At 44.5% G+C, this 27,063-nt stretch overlaps 3 protein-coding genes across 3 annotated transcripts; all 3 read right to left on the bottom strand.

The window, feature by feature from the left end:
• Positions 1 to 3,718: 3,718 nt before the first annotated feature.
• nod2 (nucleotide-binding oligomerization domain containing 2) lies at positions 3,719 to 11,258 on the bottom strand (the record flags this gene model as incomplete). Its single annotated transcript, XM_080790044.1, has 10 exons — positions 3,719 to 3,858; positions 5,120 to 5,203; positions 5,327 to 5,410; positions 5,511 to 5,594; positions 5,697 to 5,780; positions 5,919 to 6,002; positions 6,305 to 6,388; positions 6,863 to 8,639; positions 10,041 to 10,167; positions 10,761 to 11,258. 10 exons carry the CDS (start codon positions 11,256 to 11,258, stop codon positions 3,786 to 3,788), a joined length of 2,979 nt encoding a protein of 992 aa, XP_080646170.1. The 3' UTR covers positions 3,719 to 3,785.
• Positions 11,259 to 14,190: 2,932 nt separating this feature from the next.
• On the bottom strand, positions 14,191 to 14,538 carry LOC308313073 (DNA-directed RNA polymerases I and III subunit RPAC2-like; the record flags this gene model as incomplete). The annotated part of the gene is made up of 1 exon (XM_080759974.1): positions 14,191 to 14,538. One exon carries the CDS (start codon positions 14,536 to 14,538, stop codon positions 14,191 to 14,193), a length of 348 nt encoding a protein of 115 aa, XP_080616100.1.
• Positions 14,539 to 16,394: 1,856 nt separating this feature from the next.
• On the bottom strand, positions 16,395 to 26,347 carry LOC308312965 (trans-1,2-dihydrobenzene-1,2-diol dehydrogenase-like; the record flags this gene model as incomplete). The annotated part of the gene is made up of 8 exons (XM_080759795.1): positions 26,323 to 26,347; positions 20,971 to 21,154; positions 20,702 to 20,813; positions 20,360 to 20,523; positions 18,582 to 18,834; positions 17,686 to 17,810; positions 17,435 to 17,585; positions 16,395 to 16,504 (listed from the first exon to the last, which is right to left on the bottom strand). Exons 2-8 carry the CDS (start codon positions 21,058 to 21,060, stop codon positions 16,395 to 16,397), a joined length of 1,005 nt encoding a protein of 334 aa, XP_080615921.1. The 5' UTR covers positions 21,061 to 21,154; positions 26,323 to 26,347.
• Positions 26,348 to 27,063: the final 716 nt, after the last annotated feature.

Consider the following 27,063-nt stretch of genomic DNA (forward strand, 5'->3'; position numbering starts at 1 on the left):
TCAAACTGTGACGTATTTGTGCTCGCTTGCGCAGCCATTGGTCAAAGCCGTCTGTCTTCGGGTGCTGAGTGCTGATTGGGTGTCATTTGTGTTTGTCATGGAGTCCTGCCCTATTATGGGGCTTTCCCCACTACCGCGTCATCAGAGCGGACGGATAGGTTGAAGTGTAGCTACAGAGTCAGAGATGCTGCTGCTGTACTGTCTGTTGGTACCAGAGGTTGCCTCAGGTTGGTAGCCTACTCTCCTGTAGTAATACTGTGTTCTGCCAAAAGTCTACACCAGAACCTTATATATAGACACAAACTGCGTTCACTAACTTCATGGGGCCAGTCCAATGGCGGCTCTCCTACACACACTACACATTGAGCGTGGGGACAACCAACTGGGCCAAGTCCTGGCTGGACCCGATGTAGGCAGAAATGCATTGGACTCTTAAATCTTAAATCCCTTAATTTTAAATTGTTTTGTAGTAATAGTACAACACAGACTTTAGTTGTTACTGTACAATACTTTAAAACAGTTGTCATGTTGCACACATGCTTAAAATAGCTCTTGTTTGCGCCGCCCTCGTTGAAGACAATGTATTTCCAACTCCAGCTTGGCTCAGTTCAGGCTGCATGAACAGCGCTCGGGCGCTTGGTTTCTTCACCCTCTATATCGTAACTCTTCTATTAGATGGCTCTGCCTAGGACTACCCTTTCCGCAGAACCTGTACCATATAATAGGGTCATTGTATTGGCCAGAAAAACACTGAAGACCGTTTTTCAGGCCAAGAACCCCTTAATTAGCTGACAGATATGAAGCCGGGAACCCCCACTATACATAGCTATTGCATAAGCAGCATAATGTATATGTGGGGACGATGGTTTCCTAAAATGGCTCCATGTTTTAATGCTAATGGATGACACTGTTATCCTGGCAAAATCAAGGGAAAGGCTGACTGAAAAACTGAAATATCTGGAGGAATATTGTGATGAATATGGCATGCTTGTAAAACCAAATGTATGGCTATATTGGGATCTGATGAAGACAGACAACCTATTCAGCTTGCTTCCCTTACAGTGAAGCATTGTGACAGTTATGTATATCTTGAAGCCATCTATCTTCACTGCTGATGGAAATGCCCGAAACTCACTTGCCCTACATGTAAACTAAAGGAGAAGACAAAGCACCTAAACAAACTGATTATCTTCCTGTCCACCAACTATGATGCTCCATTCTGTGTAAAACGTAAGGTTTTTGAGGCTGCTTTCTCATCAGCTATATTGTATGGGTGTGAGGCTTGGTTGAAAATCCCCTTGTCTGTTGAAACTGCATGTCTGGAGTGAAATCCCTACTTGGGGTAAGGGTTACTACCCCTAACTTAACCTGCCTGTTAGAAGCTGGACTGCCTTCAGTGCAAGCTTTTGTGAGAGAAAAGAAAGCCAGGTTCTTCACCAACATACAGCAGCGGAATGGCATGCTTGATGACCCCTTGTGGTATGTTCTTCAATTGCTGAAAAATGAGAACCAAGTCATGTATTCTCATTTATCTGAGATAATGGAAAACAAGATCATATTGAGAGTGACTGAAGGGACATGATTCATAAATTACAATCCAAAGAGGAACAAGATATAAGACATACCAAGCCATCAACCCAGATCTATTTATTCACCCACTCTATACCAGCACCAGCAGTACACCTTACATTGAGGATAACCTTTACACGGTTTCGGTTGTCCGCTCATAGACTGCGTGTAGAAATGGGAAGATGGAGCCGCATACCACCTGAACAGCGGTTTTGCCAATGTGAGACTGGTATACAAAACAAACAGCACATACTGGTGTGTCCCCTCACACAAGATATCAGAGTGAAATATGGACATGAGGGTATTGATTTGAGCTTACTTTGTGTGGGCACTAACAGAGAGACTTTGCATAATGCCTGCCTGTCACTTGTGGAGCAATAGAAAGCTCCTGTTGTAAAGGGATTCTGTATTGTGTATTGTATATTTTAATGTATTGTACCTTTTTTAAGTTTTTGATTCATGGGTTTTTTATTATTGTTTGGACCCAATGTTTTATACATACTAACTATACAATTGTTACCAGTGTAAGTGGTGGGGTTCATGTTAAGGTGAAGAAAATAGCCGATCTACAAGCTCAACCCTTCCAAGGTATCCCGGGCTAGTCCAAAATGCAGGGCCAGCGATTCGGTCGCGGACAATTTCTTTGGGGGGGTATTTTGTTTTCAGTTTGCTGTAATTTTGAGGTACCCAGCCACCCCAAAAAGAGAATGGCAGGCAGACAGACAAGTCGCTGAATGAATGCAGCCACTAGTAGCCAGTAGTGCACTAGTTTTACAGCAAAAATATTTCACAATGTGCTCTATGAAATCACAGTAATTTGCCAGTTTTACAGCAAAATATTGGGAGTTTTGTTTTAATTTTGGGGTTCCCAGCCCCCAAAAGAGATAGACAGACAGACAGACACTAGTCGCTGTGCATGGCAGGCTTTACGGCCACAGCTACCCCACAACACAGCAGGCACTGTAATATACTAAATATACAATAACTGAACATAAATCTCACTTGAATTGGATTGCAATACTTTCTACAATTTTCATTTGGGGGGGGGGGGGGGAGTCGGCGACCCCCGGGCTGCACTCTTTTTCAAAAGAGTGGCCGCACACACTGATAGCCAAAGTGCAGAAGAGTCTTTTGTCTTTTTAAGACTTAACTTTTTAGAGAAAAAAGCCAACAAACACCATTGCCATTGCGAAACAGCCTCTTGTGTGGAGTGCATGGTTGTGTCCGTGGGAAACATTACTGTAGGCTACTCCACTTCCTTGCAGGATTTTAAAATAAAGATGAGACATGCATTACTGATCCCAACATCGCTTCTACTTCCTGTTATTGCACCACAGCCACCATCGCCTGTAATGGACGCACTACGGAGAACCTCCGTGACCTTGATAAAATAACAACCTGTCAAGTTTTTCAGAAAAAATAAAAAGGGGAACCAAAACAGACTATACGATATTTCTTCATAATTTCAAAATGTTCAACACCCACACACAATGTTCAAACAATATATTACATAAATATTTTGACATAAAAATAATGTAAATTATCTGTAAATTATGTAACACAAGAGGATTAAATGACTTAGGCCAAAACATTTCTGGAGTGACTTAAGCTTACTCCAGTCCAGACTTGGCCTATAGGTCACACTCTTGACATAGGCTAGTGGGAAAGTGTGCACCTTGAGGAGGACCATAGGGCTTAGGGTGAGAAGTGGGACAGCTAGTAATGTCTCAATCAACCAGTTAACAAATACTGTAGGTGTTCTGGGAGGTCATGACCAAAATAATAAGCTTGCGGATACAAGACGGGTGGCTGGCATCTCCCTCAGAAATAGGAGAGAGAAGAGTAGATCCGCTGCTCCTTGACTTGGAAAGGAGCCAGCTTAGGTGGTTCAGGCATCTAGTACGGATGCCTCCCAAGCATCTCCCTATAGGTCCTCGCTGCACATCCCACTGGGAGGAGACCTGTGGCAGAACAAGGACCAGATGGGGGGGATTAGATCTCCACAGTGGCCTGGCAACACCTCAGGATTCCCCAGGAAGAAGTGGCTAATGTTGCTCAGGAAAGGGATGTCTGGAGCTCTCTGCTGAAACTGTTGCCCTTGCGACCCGACACCGGATAAGCGGTTGAAGATGGATGGATTGATGGATGTCGAGGGTTGCTCCAATGAATGCCATTGGGGGGGAATCTTCTGGTTGTTGTGGTTTGCAATGGTTGAATCAGAAGATTAGTCGGCATTCACGTTGTGCCATTTCCTCCACTTCCTCCTTGCTGAGCTCATTACTTCTCAGCCTAGAATATATAAAACGGAATAAAAATGCCATTACTTCCCAAGTACATAATTTATACAGGTATTTGGATGTCATACAGTAGGTGTGTAACAACACGACACACAACCTGCAGGTCCACGAGGCTATTATGGGTTTTATACTAATGTCTTAAAAAGCTGCAATGCGTAATTTCCTCTGGATATAAACCTGGGTATACCGAGCGGAAGACCAGATTTCTACCACTATAAAGAGGGAAATCCTTGTTACTTGCACGAGCAGTGCGGCGCAAGTACTGTTTTCGGCTGCGTATGTCGGTGACTGCCTCGGACAATCTGGGATTGTGAATTTTTGGTGGTCCCCTCGGCCAATCAGGGATTTGTATTTTTTGTGCCGTCGCTGATCGGCCAATCCAATCAGGGATTGTGTATTTTTTGTGGCGTGCGTCGCTTGGCCAATCAGATCGCGAGCTGGCAGCTTGCCGGTGTCGGTGGCCCCTCGACTGATTGGATTGGCTCCCTATGTCGGTGGCGTCGCTCGGCCAATCAGGGATTGGCTGATGACGTAACTATGTATGTTTGTGTAAAAACTGACATATGTGAATGACGTAACCAAATTGAGTTTCAAAGTTGGATGCTGATACTGTCCGTTTCTATTTACCCAGCCAAAGAAGCTTGCAATTTACATTGGGAAAGAGAACATAGGCAAGACATCCTTGCACGTTGGGTGGTCTTCACTGGTCTAGACTATATAGACCAGGGGTATCAAACTGGTGGCAGAAGGGGCCAAATTCAGCCCACAGAGTGATTACAGAGACTGTATATAGTTTGTAAATTAGAAGATAATAACTACTATTGTTTTAGTTTGTAAGTCGTTGAATTGTAAATACATATTAAAGATTTAATTCAAAATACAAGACACGATTATGCAAGATGGGATTGAGGGGGCCAGTAACAATTGGTAATCTTTTCACATGAGATTCTTGAGAAGCTGTTCTGAAAATGATCTGATATATTTGATATGTAAAAGAAATCCCTTTATTTAAAAATGTAATGGAAATAGAGAATTATAATAATTATAATAATAATTTATTAATAAATTACTACCTTTGTTTTAGAATTACAACGCCTGACTGTATAAGACTAAGTTAATTGATAGTTTGAAATAGAAGTTATTATATGTTATAAATGTTATTATCTTTTTACGTCGCTATTACTTTAGCCTAACTATTGATTTTGTCAGTTTAATAGTGTTTTCATTTTAGAATTTAAATGGTTATAACTTACCACACTGACTTGACACTGGTATTATGCTCCAGGGCTTCAATGAGACATTCAACCCCCATCCTGGTTATGCAATTCTGTGTTAACCTTTAAGAGGAAATAAGAAAGCAGAGCAGAGATGATGTGGAGCTATAAGAATGACCTTAATATCAAATCAAAATGTACTTCCCCAGTATTCAAATCATTGTGATTATGTACTCCAAAACTTACCAAAGATCTTCCAGCGAGGTACTGTTCTTGATAACTTTGGCGAGGGCATAAGCTCCAGCACTGCCGACACCATTGTCTACCAGGCTGCCATTAGACATACCAAAATCACTTGTGAAACTTGACTTGAATTATTAGGAATGTGAAGTTGATTGTGATTCATTGAAGTAAACTAAGGTTATATTACCTAAGCCACACCAGGGTTTTGCTGTCCTCAAGAGCATTGGCTAAGGCCTCTGTTCCTGCATCACCTATCTTATTCCCCCAAAGCCTGAAAACGAAGAGCAAGTTTAAAGTAGGACCAGAGTAAATAAAAACCAACAGAATGTGTATAGGCCTCTAGCTGAGAACAGAGTTCAATTGATGGCCATACCCCAAGTACTTCAGTGACTGATTCAATCTCAGTCCTTCAGCCAGCTGCTTGGCCCCCACGGCTGTTAGGTTATTATTGCCTAGTCTGAAACAATAAAATAACTAATTTGCCATGCACTTTTTTTCATGGCGAATGGCCTTTTTATGGTGCACAGAAATTACACTGAATTGGACGTTTTCTGCATTATAAATGTATAGTGGGAAAGAAAAAACATTCACTGACCTTAGGGAAAGGAAATTCTGCTTGGTCTTCAAGAGATGAGAAAAATGCAGCGTGCAAGCATCAGTTAGACTGTTGTTAAATAGTCTAGAGAGAGACAATCAAGGATTATATATTATTAAATATTATTAAATAGAAACGGCTATTTGCATGTCCATTTTGACATATAAACATCACACTTGTGTGAAGTGAGCGGTGCTCTTATCATCATACACATACATCATCACATTCGTGCTCAGCCAATCAGCTGAGCACATTCCGTGCTCATACAGACACATACACATAATGCTGTGCATAGGAGCGGCTGGAGCCGCTCAAAAATAAATTGTCCGAAATTATATTTTGAAGAAAATGTGACGAGTGACATTTTTCAGCACGGGCATACTCACGCAATCCTCTGGAAGCTCTCACACTGGATGCCCTTAGCAATCAGCTTGCGAATCCCCTCATCTGATATATTATTGTTTCTGAGGCTGACAGAGGATAAAACAAAAAGAGGCTTAGGGTGTGGTCACACCGAACTGGAATTTTACCTATGAGGGTGTATTCTGCCAATACGGGTTGTTGCTAGCCTGGGTTGTAGCCATTTGCAGATTTCTGCATAAAACCTCTCTTCCCATTGAAAATAATTGGCAAAATACGCCCTCATATAAGCAGACTTACTTAGAGTTCAGTGTGGCCGCATCCTTAAGCAGATCTTCTATGTTAATGTATTTAAAGGCTATTGGAATATACGTTGAACCCTGGGCACCGCATCACATCTATGACTTTATTAGTATAGTAATAGTATAGTATAGTATAGAAAATGATAGAGATACTGTTGAGTGAATTTTTTTTTTTGAAAAGTGTGCAGATCTCCACCAGACCGGGTTGTCTATAGACGGAAGGCAGTTATAGTGGAGACAAAAAGGAACTGCATTACTAAGCTGATGATATGTCATACTTACAGAAGGTCATGACAAACATGCAGGCATGGAAGCAGCTGCTCCACGCCGACATCACCAACAGAGTTATAATCCAGCTGGATGCCAACAGTTTTCTTCAGATGTTGGATTACATAGGCCAGTGCTGTACACTCCACAGGACCAATGTTACAGTATGTCAGCTTAAGGTGTTCTACTTCCAGCTTGGCCATAGCTTCTTTGGCGATCCTTCTCTCCTGCAGCTCATAAATGCACTTGATGAGCCACACAAAGCCGGGCATGGTATGCATGCTCTTCTCCCCCCCCTCCACAGACTGAGGGATGGATTTGAAGTGCTTCTTCATGCCTTTGCACAGGCACTTCACCACCTGTCTCACTTTCTGTTCCAGGGTGGGCCCTGGGCAGCAGCGGCACAAAAGGTTGCGTTGCCGCTGAGACAAGAGCCCGGAAACGAAGATGGCTGTTGTTTGTAGGTTGGGAGTCTCTGCTGCCACGGCTTCCCTCTCTGAAACCTCTTCTTGTTGGACAGTAGTGGAGGAGGTCATGCAAGACCGGAAGAATGCACTGCTCAAGCTCGTCTCCTGCATGTAATGAGGCTGGAAGAGCTTAGGGATGGTCGAACGGTCAAGAGTATCGTTTAGCACAATGTACAAAGCAGCGAAGAAGCATTGCATGGTTACATGGAAGAATTCATACCGTTTACAGCCAGGGGAGGAGGTGAGAAAGCCCATGCCAATATACTCTTCTGTTACCCCACATGTCTGCAGCTCTGTACCCGTGAAGACGTAACAGGAAGATCGTATCCCTTCGAAGGCCAACTGTCCCAGATGTAAGGCTGAGTCTAGGTGACCCTGCAAGAAACCTAGCTCCAGGCCGTTCTGCTGGGGGCTTTGGTGCTGGACGAAGTGCTGGAAGATCAGTAAGTAAACATCGGTGATGGTTTGTATGCTTCCCTCTCCACAGCCAAGCAGCTCCTTGTGGCACTTTGAGACTATCCAGCAAAGGAAGGGTGTATGACACAGCGCCAGTAATGCTTTATTGTTCTGCAGAGACACCAGAACTTTGGCAGCCACAGTCGGGTCACTATGATGCTTCTTCACAAAACAGTCAATACCACTGAGGGAAAACCCTTTCATGAGGACTTCCTTGCGCAAATACCTCTTCAGGGCAGGCCCCACTGCCTCCGGGCGACTTGTCACCACTTTCCGCACTCCCTTCATGAGGGAACCCTGAATCAAGTTAAACAGCAGTACGTGAACCGGGGCACGCTGGGTGGGGCAGCAATGCCTCTGCTCATCACAAAAGCTCTGTCTGAGCTCATCCAGGCCATCGAAGGTGAAAAGGACGAGGTGTGGGTTGTCCAAGATGAACTGGAAGAGCTGATCTTGCTCTCTATCTGGCCAGCAGCAGTGCTGAAACAACAGTTCTTGGAGGGAAAGTTCCTTATGCTCCGAGCTCAGCCTGCGGCAGCTGAAAGCAAACAGCAGGACAAAGTCACGGAGGGCTGTCTTTCGAGCCCACAACAGGTGCAGTCTCTGAAGGAGTGTGCTTTTCCCAATGCCGGCCACCCCAGACACCAGTACCGTGTCAGCAGCCTGGTTCGCTATGCCTGACGTGCCAACTACTATGTCTTCCAGGCCCAAAACACCGTGGGCAGCATCGGCACAATTATGGGCAGGTTCCAACCGGCTGTCAACGTACATATCATCCAAAGACAGGTTGCTGGCTCCTTCACAGGTGCCAAGAAAATGAGACTGGGCCGACACAGTGCAGCGAAGCTTTTTCTGGTACTGCAAGCATTCTGCGACAGACAGTACACACATGAGATAGGTTATAGTGAATGGTGATGTTGTCGCTGTCATAAACATAATCTCCATATTTCATCTTTTTGTTTTTGTTTTTTAAGATTTTCCCGCCTATATTGACTTGCCCAAAAATAGGGAAGCCAGATTGAAAGTGACACTGTGGGTTTTATGAATATTCTAACTACACAAAAGCAATGAATCCATTTGAATTGGTTCCTTTTTCTATTCCCTGAAAATTATTAACGGTTTTGAACATACAAGGTTTCCACCCCAACATTGACGATATGCTATAGTATAGTCTATAAGTAATTGCCTTTAGTTAAGATGTTGGCTTTCCACGTGGGAGACCCAGGTTCAAATCCCACATGTGTCCAGGCTGAGGTGTGCCTTCCTGAACTCAACTCTGGCTCAGGAAGTGTGTTACTTTTTCTTTACACCCCCTTTAATCTTTAATCCAGAGCGATTTATAGTAAGCAAGAACAACACATGGGAATACATCAAATACATAGAAAGAGTCAGCAAGGAATAAGGATCATAAGTAAGCTAACATCTGTCTAACAACACTAGAATATCTGTACAATGAAACTATACATTACATAATGCTGTCTACATATATCTAAATTTCATCATTTTTGCCTTTGCACACACTTGCAAGGTAATTTACTAGTCTTTACTTTCCTTATTGATTTCTGTACTCATAATATGAATGCGTGGCAAGTAATGATGGACAAAACTAATGCAAATAACATGAAATAATAATCATGTAAAATAAGATGATAAATACAGTATTTAATTGTAAAGCTTTACACTGGCACACATTTTTGTTTAACTATACTCATGGTTTACAGTACACATGGTGTAAAGTAAGTAAGTACATGTACACGTGCTGTGGACTATAGTAAAATTAGTTGGTATAAATCTTTACTTATTACTCTTTACTAATTTTCTGTACTTTTACCTCCACTACATCAGATCCGAATATTGTTATATTTTTACAATTATTTGAAAACTTTAGTTACTAGTTACTTTGTAGATTGTTATTATTATTACAAAACATATAACCAATTGCCTTTAGCCCTATTTAAATTTTGGCTATTTGAAAATACAATTTACATATGATACCTTGTGAAACGGGATATTTTGCATAATGAGCACTTTTACTTTTGGTACTTTAAGTATATTTTGATGCCAATACTTACTTTAATATTTTTTTTTTATTACCAGACTTTTATTTGAATTCACGGTATTGACACACACACACACACACACACACACACACACACACACACACACACACACACACACACACACACACACACACACACACACACACACACACACACACACACACAATAAGATGTTAATTGTAATGATGTAACTACTGGTATATGAAATACCTTCAGAATGTATCCATTTCTCTTGGTTCAATGACGCTTCATGTCTCTCTTTCTGTTGAAGGTACTGCAGGAGAACCTTGGCCGCACTTTCCCCTTTGGAGCCGACATGACCCAGCAGATGTCTTGCCTATTAAATTGAAAGATATTCTCAAGTCATCCTTGAACATAAACGCATTATCAATAACGTAGTTCCACAACTGTTATTTTCAACTTGTAAATGAAAACGTGAACTCGATTTTGTTTCTAGTATTAGAATTGATTTATTGTAAAATATTTATCACATGTAAACTGGGTTGATTTTGGAAACTATTTAGGTTCAGACAACACATTTACAATCTCTCACACAGGCCCCTTTTCCACCGGTTGGGAACCGGTTCAGTTCTTTTTGGTTATTAGTCCATGAGCCAAAATTATAATTTGAGTGTGCAAAACCAAACCTATATTACCGTAGATTAAATAATCAACTTGGGAAGTTTCTACTTCTATTAACTATTAATTATATTTTTACCTTTTCAAAAATAGTGATAAATATGAAAAGGCTTATCATATATAAATTTACTTATATTGACCCTATAAATAATTGAATATAGGTATGGTTTTGCACTCAATTCATAAATTAACTAATTAATTGTGGAGCTCTGGCTCATGGACTAAGAACCAAAAAGAACTGACCCGGTTCCCAACCGGTGAAAAAGGGCCACGGTGTCAAGTTCATGTCACCTGCTGAGAGGGCGTGTACGCTGGTAGCTGCACTTCATCGCAGTCCGTCAGGGTGAGGCTTCCTGCTTCTAGCAGCACAGCGAGAGCTCCCTCAACACAGCCCCTGAGATTGTGGACCAGAGCCGGCCTGGCCGTGACAAGGGTCTCAGTAGCGGTGCTATGGTGCTCTTCTACCCCTGCTGTGTCATCTAGATCACAACGTTCTCCCAAGGGGAGGCCGGCTGTAAAATGGACCTCCTCGGGTAAGACCTGGTTTAGAGCAGTAAGGAAAAGCATGCACGCGTCCACACCCTTGCTGTGCATGACGTCCAACAGATGCCTGGCGTTGGTGCACAGAGCCCTCCCTGGCACCTGCACGCTCAGATAGTCCTCCCAGACCAGCACGCCGCGTGCGATCAGCACGTCCAGAACCCTCTCCAGATTCTCCGCAGACCCGCTGCGGCACAGCGCACTCAGCAGCTCTGCTCTCTGTCTCAACACCAGCTCCTGTGCTCTCATGCGCCATGTCTCGTCCATGTCCATGATCCTCACTACAGCTTGCTTTAAATTGAAGGAGCCTATTATGCCCTAATCCAGCAGCACCTTGCCTCACCCAAGTTTCATTATAATTTTACTTCACCAACAAACCAGGGGTTTAAAAAGTTAATACCGCTGTTTTATGTTATAAATATAATTATTAAAAAAAATACTAAAAATCGTATCTCAACTCTGTACATGCACACAGTGTAAGCGCAGTAGCATTGTTCTAGCTACCTCATTGCATGGGAATTGAAAGCAGTGGTGGAAGGTTCTATAAGTAGCTACATTCACTTACTGTACAATTTAGAGGTTGAGTAGCTATGGTGTAACAGACCCACAGGGATGTTTCCACATGGTCACAATGTGTTGTCCTTGAGGCTTTTATTTGAATGGTTTCCTGCCCAAAAGTCAGTCACTCCTTAGTCTTGCGTTACCAGACTGTTGCCTCTCGCAATTTTCAAATACTTCCATCCGGAGATTGTGGAATAGTTGTCTTGCTATGCGAGACTAAAGTCACTCCTCCAATGCCTTATTTGAAGGTCTTCCTGTTCCTGCCCACAGGGACACATCAGCTGCAATTAGAATCATCAAGAGGAACAGATACTATCACAAGAGAACAAGTGCAATGGCATGTACATGGAGAAGTTTGTTTTTTAAATTAAGGAAGGGACGGTTAAACCGCAAAGGAAGGACACTGGAACAAACTGCGCCTGGCTGAAAGGGGAACAATGTTTGTCATTTTGTTTATGGTTTACTGGACTTTTATGGTTGATGCAAAGGAGGTTTGAGCTATGCTGCACAATGACTGACCAGTGATGTACATTTTGGTCAATGGTTTATGTGAACATGGTTTATTTGATATTTAGGCCTATAGACGCCTTAACAGACGACGTCACACTGATAAGCAACAGCATGCATGCGCATACCGGCAGCAGAAGAACACTGCCTCTCATAAGATGCCATGGAAAAGTTCTAGCTGCACTCATGTGTAAAAAATGCCCCATCAAACTTTCAGATGCCGTTTTTCTCCCAATGTGAGATTTTTATTGTATTCTCACTCTTGAAATATCCATTGGTTTCTGTTCCATTGGTGTTATCTGGTCGCTGTCATAAGAACGGGAAGTGCGCTCATGATAACAGGCTGATAACAGACTACAACTGATAACAGACTACAACTGATAATGACAACTTTGACAAGCAAAAGTAAAGCAGTCCAAAATACAAAAATACTGTAGGTATACAGTAAGCAACAAACCAGGATCGAACGTACAGTATGGCACAGAGGCAACAAACTCCAAAGGAACAAAACAAGAGCTCCAAAGCAGAACATCAAACATGAACTGACAATGTACGTACAAAGAGTCCAGTCTTATAGGTGGTGGGTGGATTGTAGCAGTGTTCGCAGGTTTGTAATGGGCTGGGCTGATGAGTGGAACCAGGTGTGTAACTAGCACTGAGAGGTGAGAGCTGAACTGCGAAGTGGGAGTGCCCAGAGTGGAAAGACAGACAGAACTGGGCAGAGGCAGAGATACAAAAAGAGGCAAATAGACAGGCAGAGAGCCAGACCATGAATTTATGGTCAGTTTATGGATTTATTGATTTTGTTACGTATTTTTGTATATTTCTCATTTTATACGGTGAATTTTGGAATAAAGTCAATCAAAATCATCAGTCGACTTCACCCTTATTATCCAGCCGGGGTAGAAACTTGACCCAAGGGCCTGCTGTCTTCTGCAACTCTTCACCACTCATCTTCATTCTGGCATCTGCACTGGAGTTCAAACTACAATATCAGGCCTGCTTAGCATTGAACAGTCTAATGAAACTGGTGAATGGTTAGGCTATATTAACACAAACACTACAGTCAGAGGCGTATTCACAATAAGGCAAAGAGTGAAAAGTGCACGCAGAACTACAATGACAACCTCTCGCCTAAATAGTCTGTGTCTCCTAGCGTTTGAGAGAGATTTAACTGATGGTCTGAACTACGATTCTTTTATAGAGGTTAAGTTATCAAGCGAATGCCCCGACTCGTCTCATGTTCTGAGACATCACTAAGCGTGAACACTAGGCCTTTTTGAGTCATGTTTGACTTATTGTTATTGTTCGCCTTATCTGTAATGCTTTCCTATACAAGTGGGTCTTTAAGGAGATACAGTAGCAAACATAAGGTGAAAGGTGACTGTTCCAAAGCCTGGGAGCCCTGCTTGCAAAAGCCCTGTCACCCTTTGTAAAATGGTGCTCCAGTAGACCCTATACATTATCGATTTGTTTTTTTTTAAATAGCCGATCTACAAGCTCACAATGCGTTGCTATTTTCAAAATACTTTTATACTTTTGAAAACTTTAAATTGGCCTTTCTGCACAATGAGTACTTTTACTTTTGGTACTTTAAGTGCATTTTGATGCCAATAGCCTATTTTGTACTTTTACTCAACTAGGCCTATACATTTTAAATTCCGGTAAGTATGACTATAAGGCCGGGTCACCTAGTGGTAATGGGGATTTTCATAGTGCTACACTGCATACTAAGAGCTAAATTATTGATAAAAGTCGCAGATAGAAATTCACCATAATTAAAGAAAGTTATATTTTTCTGAACTAAGTGCTGTATGACTATAAGGGGAGCCTAGTGGTAATGGGGATTTTCATAGTGCTACAGGAATTCACCAAAATGTAAGATAGTGTTTTTTAATTTATTTGTATGGGCATCAGAATGAGTATGAGTAGCTTGTTTGTTATGAGCGGAGTAGAGTGGTTTTGCTTGCTGGCTGGGTGAGCTTTTTGGTCGAGTGCTGTTGAAGGGGGTGACTGTTGGCGAAGTCTGCAGTCTGGAGCATCTCTTCAATTCCTCAAGCTTCTCTTGAGCACGAGGATGACTGCTGTGTAGACTCCGTTGAGATGCTTTTTTTCACTCCATAGGTTGCAGGTCCTCCTTCTGCTTAAACGCATCAACCCGTGCCTGAAAGGTGTTCAAAACATGTTGGCAGACATCGGTGAGGTCGCTTAGACCTTTCCTCAGTGGTTCTGTAGCAGGAACTCCTCCTCGTGTCTGGATGCGAAAGTTGATCTTACTCTCTGAGGGATGGGTGATGCTGTACCCACAAAACTCCACGTCTACATTCTTCATTACCAAGTATCTGAGGGAGTTGCCCAGCGTGTGGTCCTCATCATGCAGCACGATGGTCACACAGCCCTCGTCAGCACCATCTGCCTGCACCATTTCCAGGACTGGTTTCTTCTCGCCATCTACTGCCATGATTTCAACATTCAACAAATTAACTAACAACCTAAGAGTACTACTCACAAACAAAGCTTCCTTGAAGTTCAAATAACCGTGCCTGTACCCATTGAGCTCTGTATTTGGGCCACACAGACTTTGAACTCCATATTTGGGTATGGATGTTACTAGTCAGAATACTCTGAGACCAAGTCTGACATCATGAACTCCATATTTGGAGATGGATGACTCATGTGACCTGATCGTGATGACATGCAAAACATGTGGGACACTTTAGAGATTTTCTCTAGACTCTGACTTCTTTCTTCTGTCTGCACCAAAATCATCTAAGCAAAAAAATAAAAAGCTCAACGCATCGTAGAACGACACGTCGTGAGCTTGTAGATCTCGGCTATTCTCACGACGAAGAGATTTGGTGTGGAGGGGTGGAAAACAAAGCAGACAGAGTATTTTTAGGGCCCGGGAGGACACCGGTCCATGAAGTTGTAAGGTTTAAAGGACCACTTCACCACTTTTCAACCTACCTTCATATAATTGGTCCTCACTATTAAATGATAAAATACCACAATTTATTTTCTACTCAGTCTGTGTCTCATAGGAGGGCTGAGGCAGTTCAGAAACCTGTCCACCAGTGACATCATCGATGGGGAAAACTGCAGGCTTACTATTCGGCTGCTTGGTTTCGGACGACACTTAATATGGCACAGCCTCGCGTGAACGCGCATATCGAGGGCGAGTGGCGAGGAGAGAGAGAGATAGATAGATAGACGTCTGTTGTCAGACTGTCAATCTGAAAATACAACATGTAGGCTAAAACTGATTTCTGTATACTGTTTAATTGTGTTGGAAATGTGTGCACAAGCTGACAGCTTGTATTGTAATTGTAGTAAAATAATTTGGACACCAGATGGCAGTGTCATACACATTACAACTCACATCGATTTGTTATGGGTGCATTTGGTGGTGGAGTGCACCCGGGTCCTGGGGTAAGGGTAACACATAACATGTTTAAGTTTAGGAATGGTTTGGTATGGCTAAGGATAAGATACAGACATTACATTGATTCCAAGGCAGTGAATGGAGTTGAGGCCTTTATTATAAATCAAGTAACAAATGAATCAAGTCATTCCATGAGGTGGGTGCCATTTGTTTGACCTCTCTATTTCTTAGAAAATATACTGCATAGGCCTACTGATACTGAATCAGGTAAAATTCCCAGAAAACAAATGTTTCTACCTCAGGAATAAAAGCCGTGTTTATATTACACGTCACACATACAGTAGCCTATACTGTAGTAGCCTGGGTTCCAGCCTGCTTCGCTGCATTCCATGTTTTGTTTTGTCACTTCGCTTCTTAAGTCTGGAAAGCTAGGTCCTATTTCCAGGGTAGGTGGCCATGCAGGGTGGGGAAAAGCCGTATAAAGTCGTATAAATGCGCACCGTGCAGCTACTACTGTTGCCCTGCAACTGTGCAACATGCAAATCATTAAACTAAACTAAACTAAACCCACACAACCGTCAGGTTTTTTTATGTACTGAATCTGACATAGTGGACTAATGAAACAAATTAGTGTTTACTTTTTACCGTAAGTTTAACTCTCGAGTCTCAAACTGGCTATTTCTTACGTGAGAAAAGCATGGACAAATTAAGTGGCGCTGGCTGATGACATATCAGCAACAATGTGCCTATGTAACAGGTGACGTTATGAAATCTAGTCAAACAGGAAGCTGGCCAGACTGACTAGCGAATTGACAAAACAAAACGGAACACAGCAAACACAGACTATATATATATATAATTGTTTATTCAGATTTACAGAGATGTTTGGTTTCCGAAGTTTAGATGATAGAAAACAGCTTGTCTTTGACAAACTGTCATTGGCTGTCCTGGCTGAAGACCACACCCACCTGCTTCCTGGCTTCATCCATGATCTCGGTGAGCAGGGCCGACTCCGACAGGGGCATGCGAGGACTCTCCTTAAGTCCTGTACAGAAGATGGGGGGCCAGTTTGTTCAGCCACATGTATTCTTCACGGGTTTCAAATGTATCCTAAAAATGTTATACAACTCTCTTGAAAATAGCAGATCTACAAGCTCATAGCCTCGATACCCATGCTTTCATTTCGTCTGCGCGAAATGAAAGCCTGGAGGAACGCATTGGCTGCCTTGGTCTAGAAGTGGGAGTCAACGCTTCCGGGTGGGTGTCGCTCCAAATTATGTGACGTAGCGCTTCACTAGGTGGGAGAGGAGTGGCCTGCAGGGCTGACGGACAGATCGGTGAGATCCAATCAGGGCGTGCGCAAATCTCAGCCACGACCCACCCCTATAGACCCTTTTTCCCTTTCCTAGAATCTGTTCTTAAATGTACTTAGTTACTTTTCACCACTGCTATAAGCGGTGGATCAATATTTCAGTGGTTTCATTCATTCCCCATTGCCCTGCATCAGCAACGATAAGTTTTAAGTTTCACAGAAACTAAAAATCCTTTGGGGGAGGCTGTTTGAACACTGATCAATAGAATATGTATTTAATTTTAACGCTGTCTGTTGCTACAATACATCAAAAAGGCTTGTGAAAAACTCCTGGTCACGTCAACAGTTGTTCTGTGTTTTCTATAAAGTCAGCAAAGAGGCTGCTCATTGGGTATTCAATATCTTGGAGACACACTCCTTTGTAACTCAGTAGGCAGATATGCCACTAACTGTAACAGGAATAGGGTTTGACTCTCCTCTGGCAATGTCAGCCAATTCTAGATTAGCCAATATTGTAAATTATATCTACTGACACTAGGGCTCCCAAACCTTTCAAGCTGCAACCCCCCAAAATAATCAGATTTGAGTTGGGGCTTGAATTTAACCTGGGTCCCCGCTCCCCACCCCCAGTTTGGGAACCACTGATCTACCGTTTGCCTATACCTTTGAGGAGGCATTGCCTCACTTCCTCTGCCTCATAGCGAAGCCCTGTGCTGTTGGTGAAGTTCATTGGTAAGCAGGGTTCAGGCAGGGGGTACTGGGTCTCCTTCCCATTGACCACCAGTGTGGTAGGACAGTGCATTGGACCAAGAACCTGGAGGACAGACAACAAACATTAACCTAAAGCTTTAAGAGAGAGTGTTGAGAGCCTGACACCATGTGCCAGTATTGTGAAGGCTGGCTTCAAGTCATACCCTGATGGTGCCCTTAGTGCCACTGATGGTGGCATCGTTCGGCAGAGGAACGGCAATGGAGAAAGTGCAGGAGGCCATCCTGTTCTCTGAAAACTTCATGACCACCACCATGGACTCATCCACTCCTGTCAAACATCAGTGAGAGACGACGTAAAGGCGCGTTAATCATTGTGAATGTGCTGCCTAACAAATTGTTATTATTATCTGTGTGTCTGGTTAATGATCGTAACCTTTACATTGTGCAGGATCTTAAACTGTTGTTTAACACGACACCCCTCCCTTGTTTCACACACCCGAGTTAGACATGATTATTCATGCGTTTGTTTTGTCCCACCTGGAGTATTGTAACTCACTATTCACCCGCCTCAGTAAATGATCTCTGGAACACATTCAGCATTGTCCAGAACACTGCTGTCAGCCTAATAACTATAGGTCCAAGAGGACATGTCACACCACTCCAATCCTGGCCTGCTTGCAATGCTGTGAGTTTTAGGATCCAGTTCAAGGTTCAAGGTGTGGTCACATGACCGACATGGTCAGACACCCGCATTTCTTTTTTACTATAATTTTTATCCCACGATTCTTTAACCCATTTTTTCACCCGGTGCCAATTGCCTAAACTGTAATCCTGGGCACTACTCTCCCTCTGCCAACCTGGGGAGAGCCCCAAATTGAGCTTATGCTTGCTTCCATGCATAAGTAAGTATGCCGCTTCTTATAACAGGCGGGAGTTTCCCCGGTAGGACGTAACGAGTGGAAGGAACACATTATTCCAGCCAGACAAATTTTCCGGAAGTGCATAATTTGTCTATGGGACCCGGTGACTATACTGCCAAAAAAATAAGCTCATTAAAATGTTGACATATTATATTATTGCTTATAGCTACTATAAGTACCTGAGTCGAGCAACACTCCTGTGGCCTGGATGGACTGTGGCCTCTCCCCGTTGAACACCATGAGGACAAACTGCAAGCAGTACACCCCGATGTCCAGCAGGGCGCCTCCACCCAGCTCCTTCTCCACAGAGCGGGGGATGTGGAGCTGTGGGGAGCCGAAGGAGGCCTCGACCAGCTTCACCTGCCCTACCGCCTCCTCGGCGAGCAGTCTGCGTACCTCGGCGTGCACGGGGAAGCAGCGGGACCAGATGGCCTGCAAAGAGACACGGTTGTTCATTTTTCACCTGTACCACTCCTTATTGGATGTACTATAACTATTCAGTACTATCAGATTAAGGTAAGAAAATGGTTAATCCGGAATTCTCTGTGAATATCCTTAAACTTAAAGGGATTTTGTCAAAAACCTGAACCTGAACATATCAGGGAATGGAAGTCATAGCCGGCAGGATACAGCCCTTTGCATGCCCATGAGCATGGCAGTAACAGGGGTTTAATTCCCTCTGAGGAGGAGAAGTATACTGAAAAGGTTTACACACCAAGACGCTGTGAGGCACTTTGGATAAAAGCATCTGCTCAGACGTGCATGACATGCCATGACAACTGAATTTCCCTTGTGGGATCAATAAAGGTCTGCCTGTCTGTCTTCATCATTCGTCATATTTCCGCAACAAAGGAATGATCAGGGTTTGATTCTCAGTGCGAAGTGAGCGGTGGCTTTGATGAGTTAATTTCATTAAGCTACAGGGGCCAGGTTAAATCCCTGCCCATTAAATGCAAGGCTGCTAAACAACACCGCTCGGTGGCTGCAGCTGTTGTTGACATTCTGATATGGACAAATGGACAAACAAAACCGTGCTGATATAGGCAAAACACGGTCAAATGTTGGAGCGGCTTGCTCCAAAAATAAAACAGTAGCAGTTTCTTAACCACTTAAGCCTATACTTCACTGTAAGACAGTTATGCGCGTGTGTGTGTGTGTGGGGGGGGGGTTACATTATGGTCACAAAAAGCCATTTCAGCTGGTCTTGAATTCAATCTGACCAGAAGGGGAGAGCTAAAACTGAATGACCACAGGGGGCAGGACATCAGACAATCAGAGGCATAGATTCTCCATGCCCCCCCCCCCCCCCCCCCACACACACACACACACACACACACACACACACACACAGCAAATCCAACTCGTGGCTCTGTAAGGCACTTTAGATAAAAGCATCTGCCCACAGACGATCAGGACTGACTTGTACATTCATCATTGGTCATAGGTAGCTGCCTGCGATGGAGGAGGGGAATGTTCTTGGAGAGAGCTCTTACAGATGTGCCGTACGAGAACTTCACATGTCCTGCCATTGGCAATTCAGTAGATTGTCAGTGCAATGTCAGAAACAGAACATCGTCATCGTGAGAAAGGGGGTCATTTGCCAACGTAAAATATTGGCTTACATTTTGGCTTAAAAGTTGTCTATATCACCTTTAAAGAGCATCAAAGACCAGTCAACTCTCCCTAGACGAACAGAGGTAGAATTAACTGACACCTTATTACTATGAATGACACAGGATTTCCTTTTACCCAAACAACCGGCAGCAACAGCATTCTATTAGTATCTGCTCTGAATCTGAAAGTGGATCATGTGGATGTGTTAATTCTATTCCGGTTCCCCGAATAGATACAGTTAATTCCTCTGCTGGACACTTCGTTTCAGTAGCAAAGCAATAGAATTAGCATTAGGCTAATTCAGGAAACAATCAGGAAACGTGTTGGAACGGTACATCTGTACCTCCATCAGGAAGCTGCTACTGGTCCTGGAAGCGGCGATGAGGTCCGTCACCTGGCTGGAGTTCATGGCGAAGGGCTTCTCGCACAGCACGTTCTTGCCCGCCTTGAGGAAGAGCAGGCCCACGCGCCAGTGCTGCGTGTGCAACACGCCCAGGTACACCACGTCTGCAGTGCACAGGACAGAGGACAGAGAGAGAGACGCTCCAGACAGTGTCTGTGCTGCAGCTTCAAACGCTAATGTCATTAAAACCAACGTCTCATCATCGATCTTCTAAAGGCCCCTTACACACACACACACACACACACAGTGTGTTAACTGTTGTTAATGTTGTAATTAACCCACCAATATCAGGGTCGCTGGCCAGTTCCTCGTAGCTCCCGTAAGCTCTGGGAATGCCGTGCTTCCTGGCAAACTCCTGTGCCTGCTCCAGGCTCCTCGCCGCGATGGCTGCTATCTGTTCAGAACACGAGCAACACACACACATGCACGCGCACACACACACATGCACAATTTCATTACTGCGGTGCGACCAACCTTGTCATCCCCAGTCGAGGCAGGCATCCCTCTGTGGCAATGAAGATGTAGTGTGTTTGTTTGGAGCGGTTGAGTACCTGGTGGTCTCCTGGAGGGAGAGTCTTCATGGCCACGCTGAAATCATGACTGATCTTCCCCGCACCGCACAGTCCCCATCGGGTTGCCATGGCGCCTGCCCTGAGAGCTGGATGGTTACAGTATAGGTGATGGGTCAGGTGCAGAGAGAAGGGAGATCCGAGCTGCCCGAGCGGTTGTGGTGACCTTGGGGGGTGGAGAGGTCAGAGCGACCAGAGGTTGAGTGGAGACGTGCTGGAGCGCCAGGCGGAGAGAGAGCATTTATATGCTGGGGAGAGGAGAGGCATGTCACCTTTCCTCTCATCTCACCCATGCAGAAGGGGACGGCACGCACGCACACACGCACGCACACACGCACGCACGCTTTGTATTACTATATTTGTGAGGTTGTCAACCTTTTTAGGACATTGATTTCATGAATGCGATTTTTGCAATTGTGGGGCATTTTAACCATAAGTCTAAAGCCGAAATAATTGCAGATCTTCTTCGGCTATATTTTAGTGCACAAAACACAATCCTGCAACACAAGAGTGTAAATCGGGTCAATTTAAATCTCAAATCCCTAAACCGTATAATCCTAAACCTAACCCCTGGAATTGTAAATGCATCTCTAAAATTCAGTTTTAACCATAAAACAGGCATTTTTATATTGTGAGGACCAGGAAAATGGTCCTCACAGTGTCTATTTCTGTGTGGGGGACATTTGGTCCTCCAAAGTATAGTGTCACACACACACACACGCTCACACACACACACACACACACACACACACACACACACACACACACACACACACACACACACACACACACACACTCGTGCGGGTGAGCGCGCACACACACACACACACACACACACACACGCACACACTTTCCCCTTTATTAATATATTAACACACGCATCCTGTTGCTGATTCGAGCATTTCTTTCAAGTTCCAGGCCGAAGTGGTTTGCAACCAGCTGACTCTGACAATCTGTAAACATCATGGATGTCAATGGGGGCCCCCCGGGTCCCTCGGCGCATCCTTAACACATGGGAGGGGGCAATGTGGGAAGAACTCACCTTGTCCTCAGAGCAGCGCCAAGCCGCAGGTCAAGGCTGCTTTGTTGTCCCTCCCCAACCCCCCCGCCCTCATTGTGAGAGGCATTGATTAGCCCTGTGTGATGGCCTGGCTGGCAGCAACACCAGAGGGCAATGATTAAACTCAACTCCCCAGTGGGTTCGCTGTGGTAAACAGATATAGGCGGAGAGAGATTCACAGGAGGGTTATACAGGAGGCCTGGCCCCACACAGCAGGTCATTTCAACTGGCCAGTAAGCTGAGCCAGGATGACTATGGGAAAGTGTTGCCCTTGAAGCTAAATATTATCCATTTATCTAGAAGACAGCACATGCTGTCTGTGTTGTAAACACGACCAATGCCCGTCTGCGGACAGTAGAGGGCACTACTGTGCTTTGAGTGTGCAGGCAGAGATCAATCTCTGGGCTCCAATGCCAAGGATTTGCCACGGATTACTGCAATGCATGCCCTGATTTATGCTTGGTTTGCGCGTTGTGTCGCGTGCAGAACATAGCTGATGTACAAGTGGCAATTAACGTTAGTGTGAAGCAGCGACAGGGGCTGGCATGATATGGAATCTGTCTGTCTGCAAATTTGGTCCTAGTCCAAAAGATTGCATGGAACATGGTTACTTTCAGATATGCAGTTCTTTAATATTTCTTTCCCCTGCAGATAATTTTTTTTAATTTATTTTTTCATTATTTAATTTTTTTCGTATATGAAATAATATATGAATCATCATCATAGGCCTATTTAACGGCACTTTCACACCTGGCAAATATCAAAATCATTTATTCAGTTATTCATACATTTCTGGAGCATGTAATGATGTCTCTCCATTCTGAACCTATTTCATGCAGGTACATAGTAATTGGATTTGCGTGTGAACGAGCTGTCAGCAAAATATCCTCGTGCTGAAAAAGAGAAGGAATTCTCTCTGTCTCTTTTTTTTATCAATGACTGCTTTGCCGGGCTGCTTCCTCTTTGTGTTTCACCTCCAAATGAATTCTTGGGAGCTGTGTGCTGTTGTCATAACGACAAGGTACCAGCTGGGCAATTTGTATGCAAATGGCATCGGAGCTTGGCCTGATATCGCTGCCTATACCACCCGACCTGGTTACCATGGGAATGCCCATCTCCGTCTTGGAGATGGGCATTCTCTCTCTTTTTTTCTTTTTCAAAGAGCGCAAAAGTAATAGTGGTATAGGCGAAAATGGTGCTGTCACTGCTGCTGCTAAAAGACAAGACAAGACAGGTGTGACGGCATGAAGTTGACAGGGCAAGCCCAGCTAAGTTTTGGATAGAGGCCTAGCAGGACGATCAATTCGGTCTGCGCTGAACTAACAGGCATCGAACCCCTCAAAGCCTGATTTACAATTAGCTTGCACACCTGTGTCTGTGCCCGCAAATGCACTGTGAGCTTGTAGATTTGCAGTGTGCAGCAGAGGCGTGCAACCAAGTATATATCAGGTGTTGGGGGGCTCAGGTGGTGCGAGGACATTGTGTTCTGAACGGAACGGGGTCGCCCCCTTCACTGCCCCTCCACCTGACAGCCAGCCCGGTGGAAGGGACCCCTCACTGCCCCTCCACCATGGCAGCCTTAGACAGAGACCAATCTGCTGAAACTCATTTGGACATCAATCTCTCTCTCTCTCTCTCTCTCTCTCTCTCTCCCCTCTACAGGAGCTCAAGGTCGCGTGGAGGACAAGCTTCTAAACTCAGATATACCGAGGAGTGAGGGCAAAGAGGGGGCAACATAGTTTTGGATGCAGCGCTGAGCCTATCCCATGCCAGGAGGAGGTGTGTGTGTGTGGGAGGGGTGGGGGTGGGGCTCGAGAAAGTGAATGCTGATGAAGTGGAGACATTTAGGAACTTGGCATGCTGAAGGAAGCTGGGTGCCTCATTAATTCTACCGAAGCCCCGCCAGGACGATTGCCGCTGCTTCCGTTCTCATCACTTCTCGCCGGCTCTTTATTTGATTAAAAATGCTATGGATCATCATATCTCTGGTCTGTGCGTGTCCCCTCACAAGCAGGACATGGACGAATGTCATCGACACGTTGTCACGTGATCGGCTGGGGGGTGTTGTGGCGTGTGAAAGTGCTTGATCGCAGCAGACACTTTTGCTTCACACATTGTCACACCACTTCATCTCCCACTGTCAGAACAGCTCTGTCCTTCACTGTCATCACTGTAGTTACATGAAAAGCTGGTATCTTCTCTATGTAAATCAGCCTATACGTCTTGGGACAAATGTGACCAAACGTCCAATGTTTGACTGGAAGTGGGTACCCTGGGGGTCACGTATTCACTTCCGCACTCCAGGAATGCGGAAGTGCTGTTCGGAAGATGTAAAAGAGTAAAAAGGAGTTTAAACGACGGAGGCGCGCCGTCTAAAGCGGATTTGAGCCACGAGACAAACACCACTGAGAGAACCGGACAGAATCGTAACTTATATCCCCCAAGTCAACATGTGCCGTCACGGGAAAATAGGCCAAACATCGCTAATTGTATACCTAGAATACAGGTGCTCGGGGTTGGTTAACCACACGCTTTACCTTGAACTTGTTGGTTTATTTACAATTTAGTAATTTAGCCAGGGCGACATTCTTAGCCTTTGTGGACAAGCAAACTGTCTATGAAAAATAATATACATAACGTAACATGAACAAGTAACCAACATTCATCTGCATTGTACAATTAGCATCTATCAAAAAAGAAACATAGGCAGCGAGAAGTTATACAAAGAATGAAGAGTGCTGAGGTGGAGTCTGAAGAGTTGTCAGACTGCAGAGATAAAAAAGGGGAGTGAGTCTGCAGTCCTTCCTCACTGAGGGGGGGGGGGGGGGGGTCATTCCACAGCTTGAGAGTGAGGAGGGAGAAGAGTTGAGGACACAGAAGCATTGGCCAAGGTGTCCTAGGGTGCTACTGTAGTTCTCACACTTTTTCGTGCCAAGGACCTCCAAATAGCAATTTTTCAAAAATAGCAGATGTACAGCAATGTGTACAGTCAGTCAGTCACTTTGTCCTGCACTGCAATGTGTACAGTCACTTTGTCCTGCACTGCAATGTGTACAGTCACTTTGTCCTGCACTGTACAGCAATGTGTACAGTCACTTTGTCCTGCACTGTACAGCAATGTGTACAGTCACTTTGTCCTGCACTACACAATGTGTACAGTCACTTTGTCCTGCACTGTACAGCAATGTGTACAGTCACTTTGTCCTGCACTGTACAGCAATGTGTACAGTCACTTTGTCCTGCACTGTGTACAGTCACTTTGTCCTGCACTGCGAGCACAATTTGGGGGTCCTTAAAATGTTGAAGAACCACTAGGCTAGAAGTGAGAACCACTCAGAGTTGGGTGTAACTAGTAACGAAGTAACTAGTTACTGTAACTACACTACTTTGGTCGGTAATGAGTAATATAACTACACTACTCCTCCAAATTGATTAATCACATTACAGTTACTAGTCTGGTCGCTTTGGAAGTTACTAGTTACTTGTGTCCTGCTGCTGCTTTCAGCAGTGTTGCGTTGGAGAATAATGCACGCAACTAAGGAGATGAGTTGAACAGGTATGTGACTTTACTGTGAGCTGAAAAGGTGCACCGGCAATGCACTACGCACATTACAAACCGGTGTCGGCAGCAGCAGCAACAACACACAAGACAACACAGCTACAGCCACAGGCACACTTTTCGTTACTGTCGTGTCAATGTCGTGCACCAAAGATTTGCAGATCTACAACTAAACAGGGGTATTTGTGGGTTACAGTATAAGGGGGGATGGTAAAGCGAAAATTAAGTGTATTGCTGGCCTGGGGGTGCAACGTCACTCCTCCTTATCTCTCAAGGTCAGTGAGGACTAACTCGGGGTTTGACAGGTATAGGAGGGGGCGGGGGTGGCACTGGGTGAGTAATAAGTCATTTTGTCAATGCTACAGGATGTATTACCAACGTACGTGTGGCCCATGGGCTTTCTTCCACTGGAGAAATGTGGTGATGGAGAGAGGAGCGGGCAGTAATGGCAGCCTTTGAGCCCTAGCATTGTGCCAGCCCTTTGAGAGTCACTATCTTTGTCCACAGCGAGCACATGGGGGGGAGGCAGAGCCGGGGCACACAAGCCGGCAGGCAGGCGGGCTGGACCCGGAGTTCAGTGGGCTTAAGAAGCTCTTCATCTGGCCAGCGTGTGTGTGTGTGTTGTGTTGGTGGTGGGAGTGGGAGGGTGAGGGGAGGCGAGGGGAGTAGAGAGGGGTACGGCACAGCCGGACACAGAGCTAATACAATCCATTACCACTGTCATCTGGGTCCATTCTTCTCCGGTTTCCATGGTTTTCCCCCTCGGTCAAATCCACATTAGCTGTGTGGTCAGTGGACAGTTGTGCCAGCAGCTGGCCTTCCTGATGTGGCCGGTGTCCACAGCCACCGAATGTGGACACTCACTGCTGGGGGGGAGAGAAAGAGATTGAGAGAGAGTTTGTGGGATATTGATAGGAAGTCGTCATGCACAGCTGTGCATCAGTGTTAAAGCAGCACTTCTGTATGTACCTTCAAAAGGAAAGCAAACAGTTTAACAAGTTTAAACAGAGTACATGTTAGAGCTACATGATGCCTTTAAGTGACACACACACTCACTCACTCTCTCTCTCTCTCTCTCTCTGCTGGTACAACAAATAAGCATGACTCCCACAGCCCACTTATATATACATTGCTGGTGCATATGTGATACTTGAAGAGAAGAGAGGAAGCAAGCAAGCACTCAGTTGAGTAATTCAACGTAAGAATGTATCGGGTGCACGGTTCAAACAGTCCATAGAAAAGAATAGGGACCATTCCAATAGGATTCTTGTTTTATTTAAGGTTTCCCCCAGCAGCAAACAAATGGACGTTTCTTCCCGGAGGCCTTCCTCAGCGTAAAAACGTGAGTGCTGGTATTCTTTTCTATGTCATATGTGATACTGACTCCATCAGAAGCCCCCTGCTGAGGTGAGACCGGCTGCACACACAAGCCGATAATAAAGACAGATACCTATAC

Source organism: Protomyctophum bolini (assembly GCF_963924005.1).
Source record: "Protomyctophum bolini genome assembly, chromosome: 1".
Lineage (NCBI taxonomy): Eukaryota > Metazoa > Chordata > Actinopteri > Myctophiformes > Myctophidae > Protomyctophum > Protomyctophum bolini.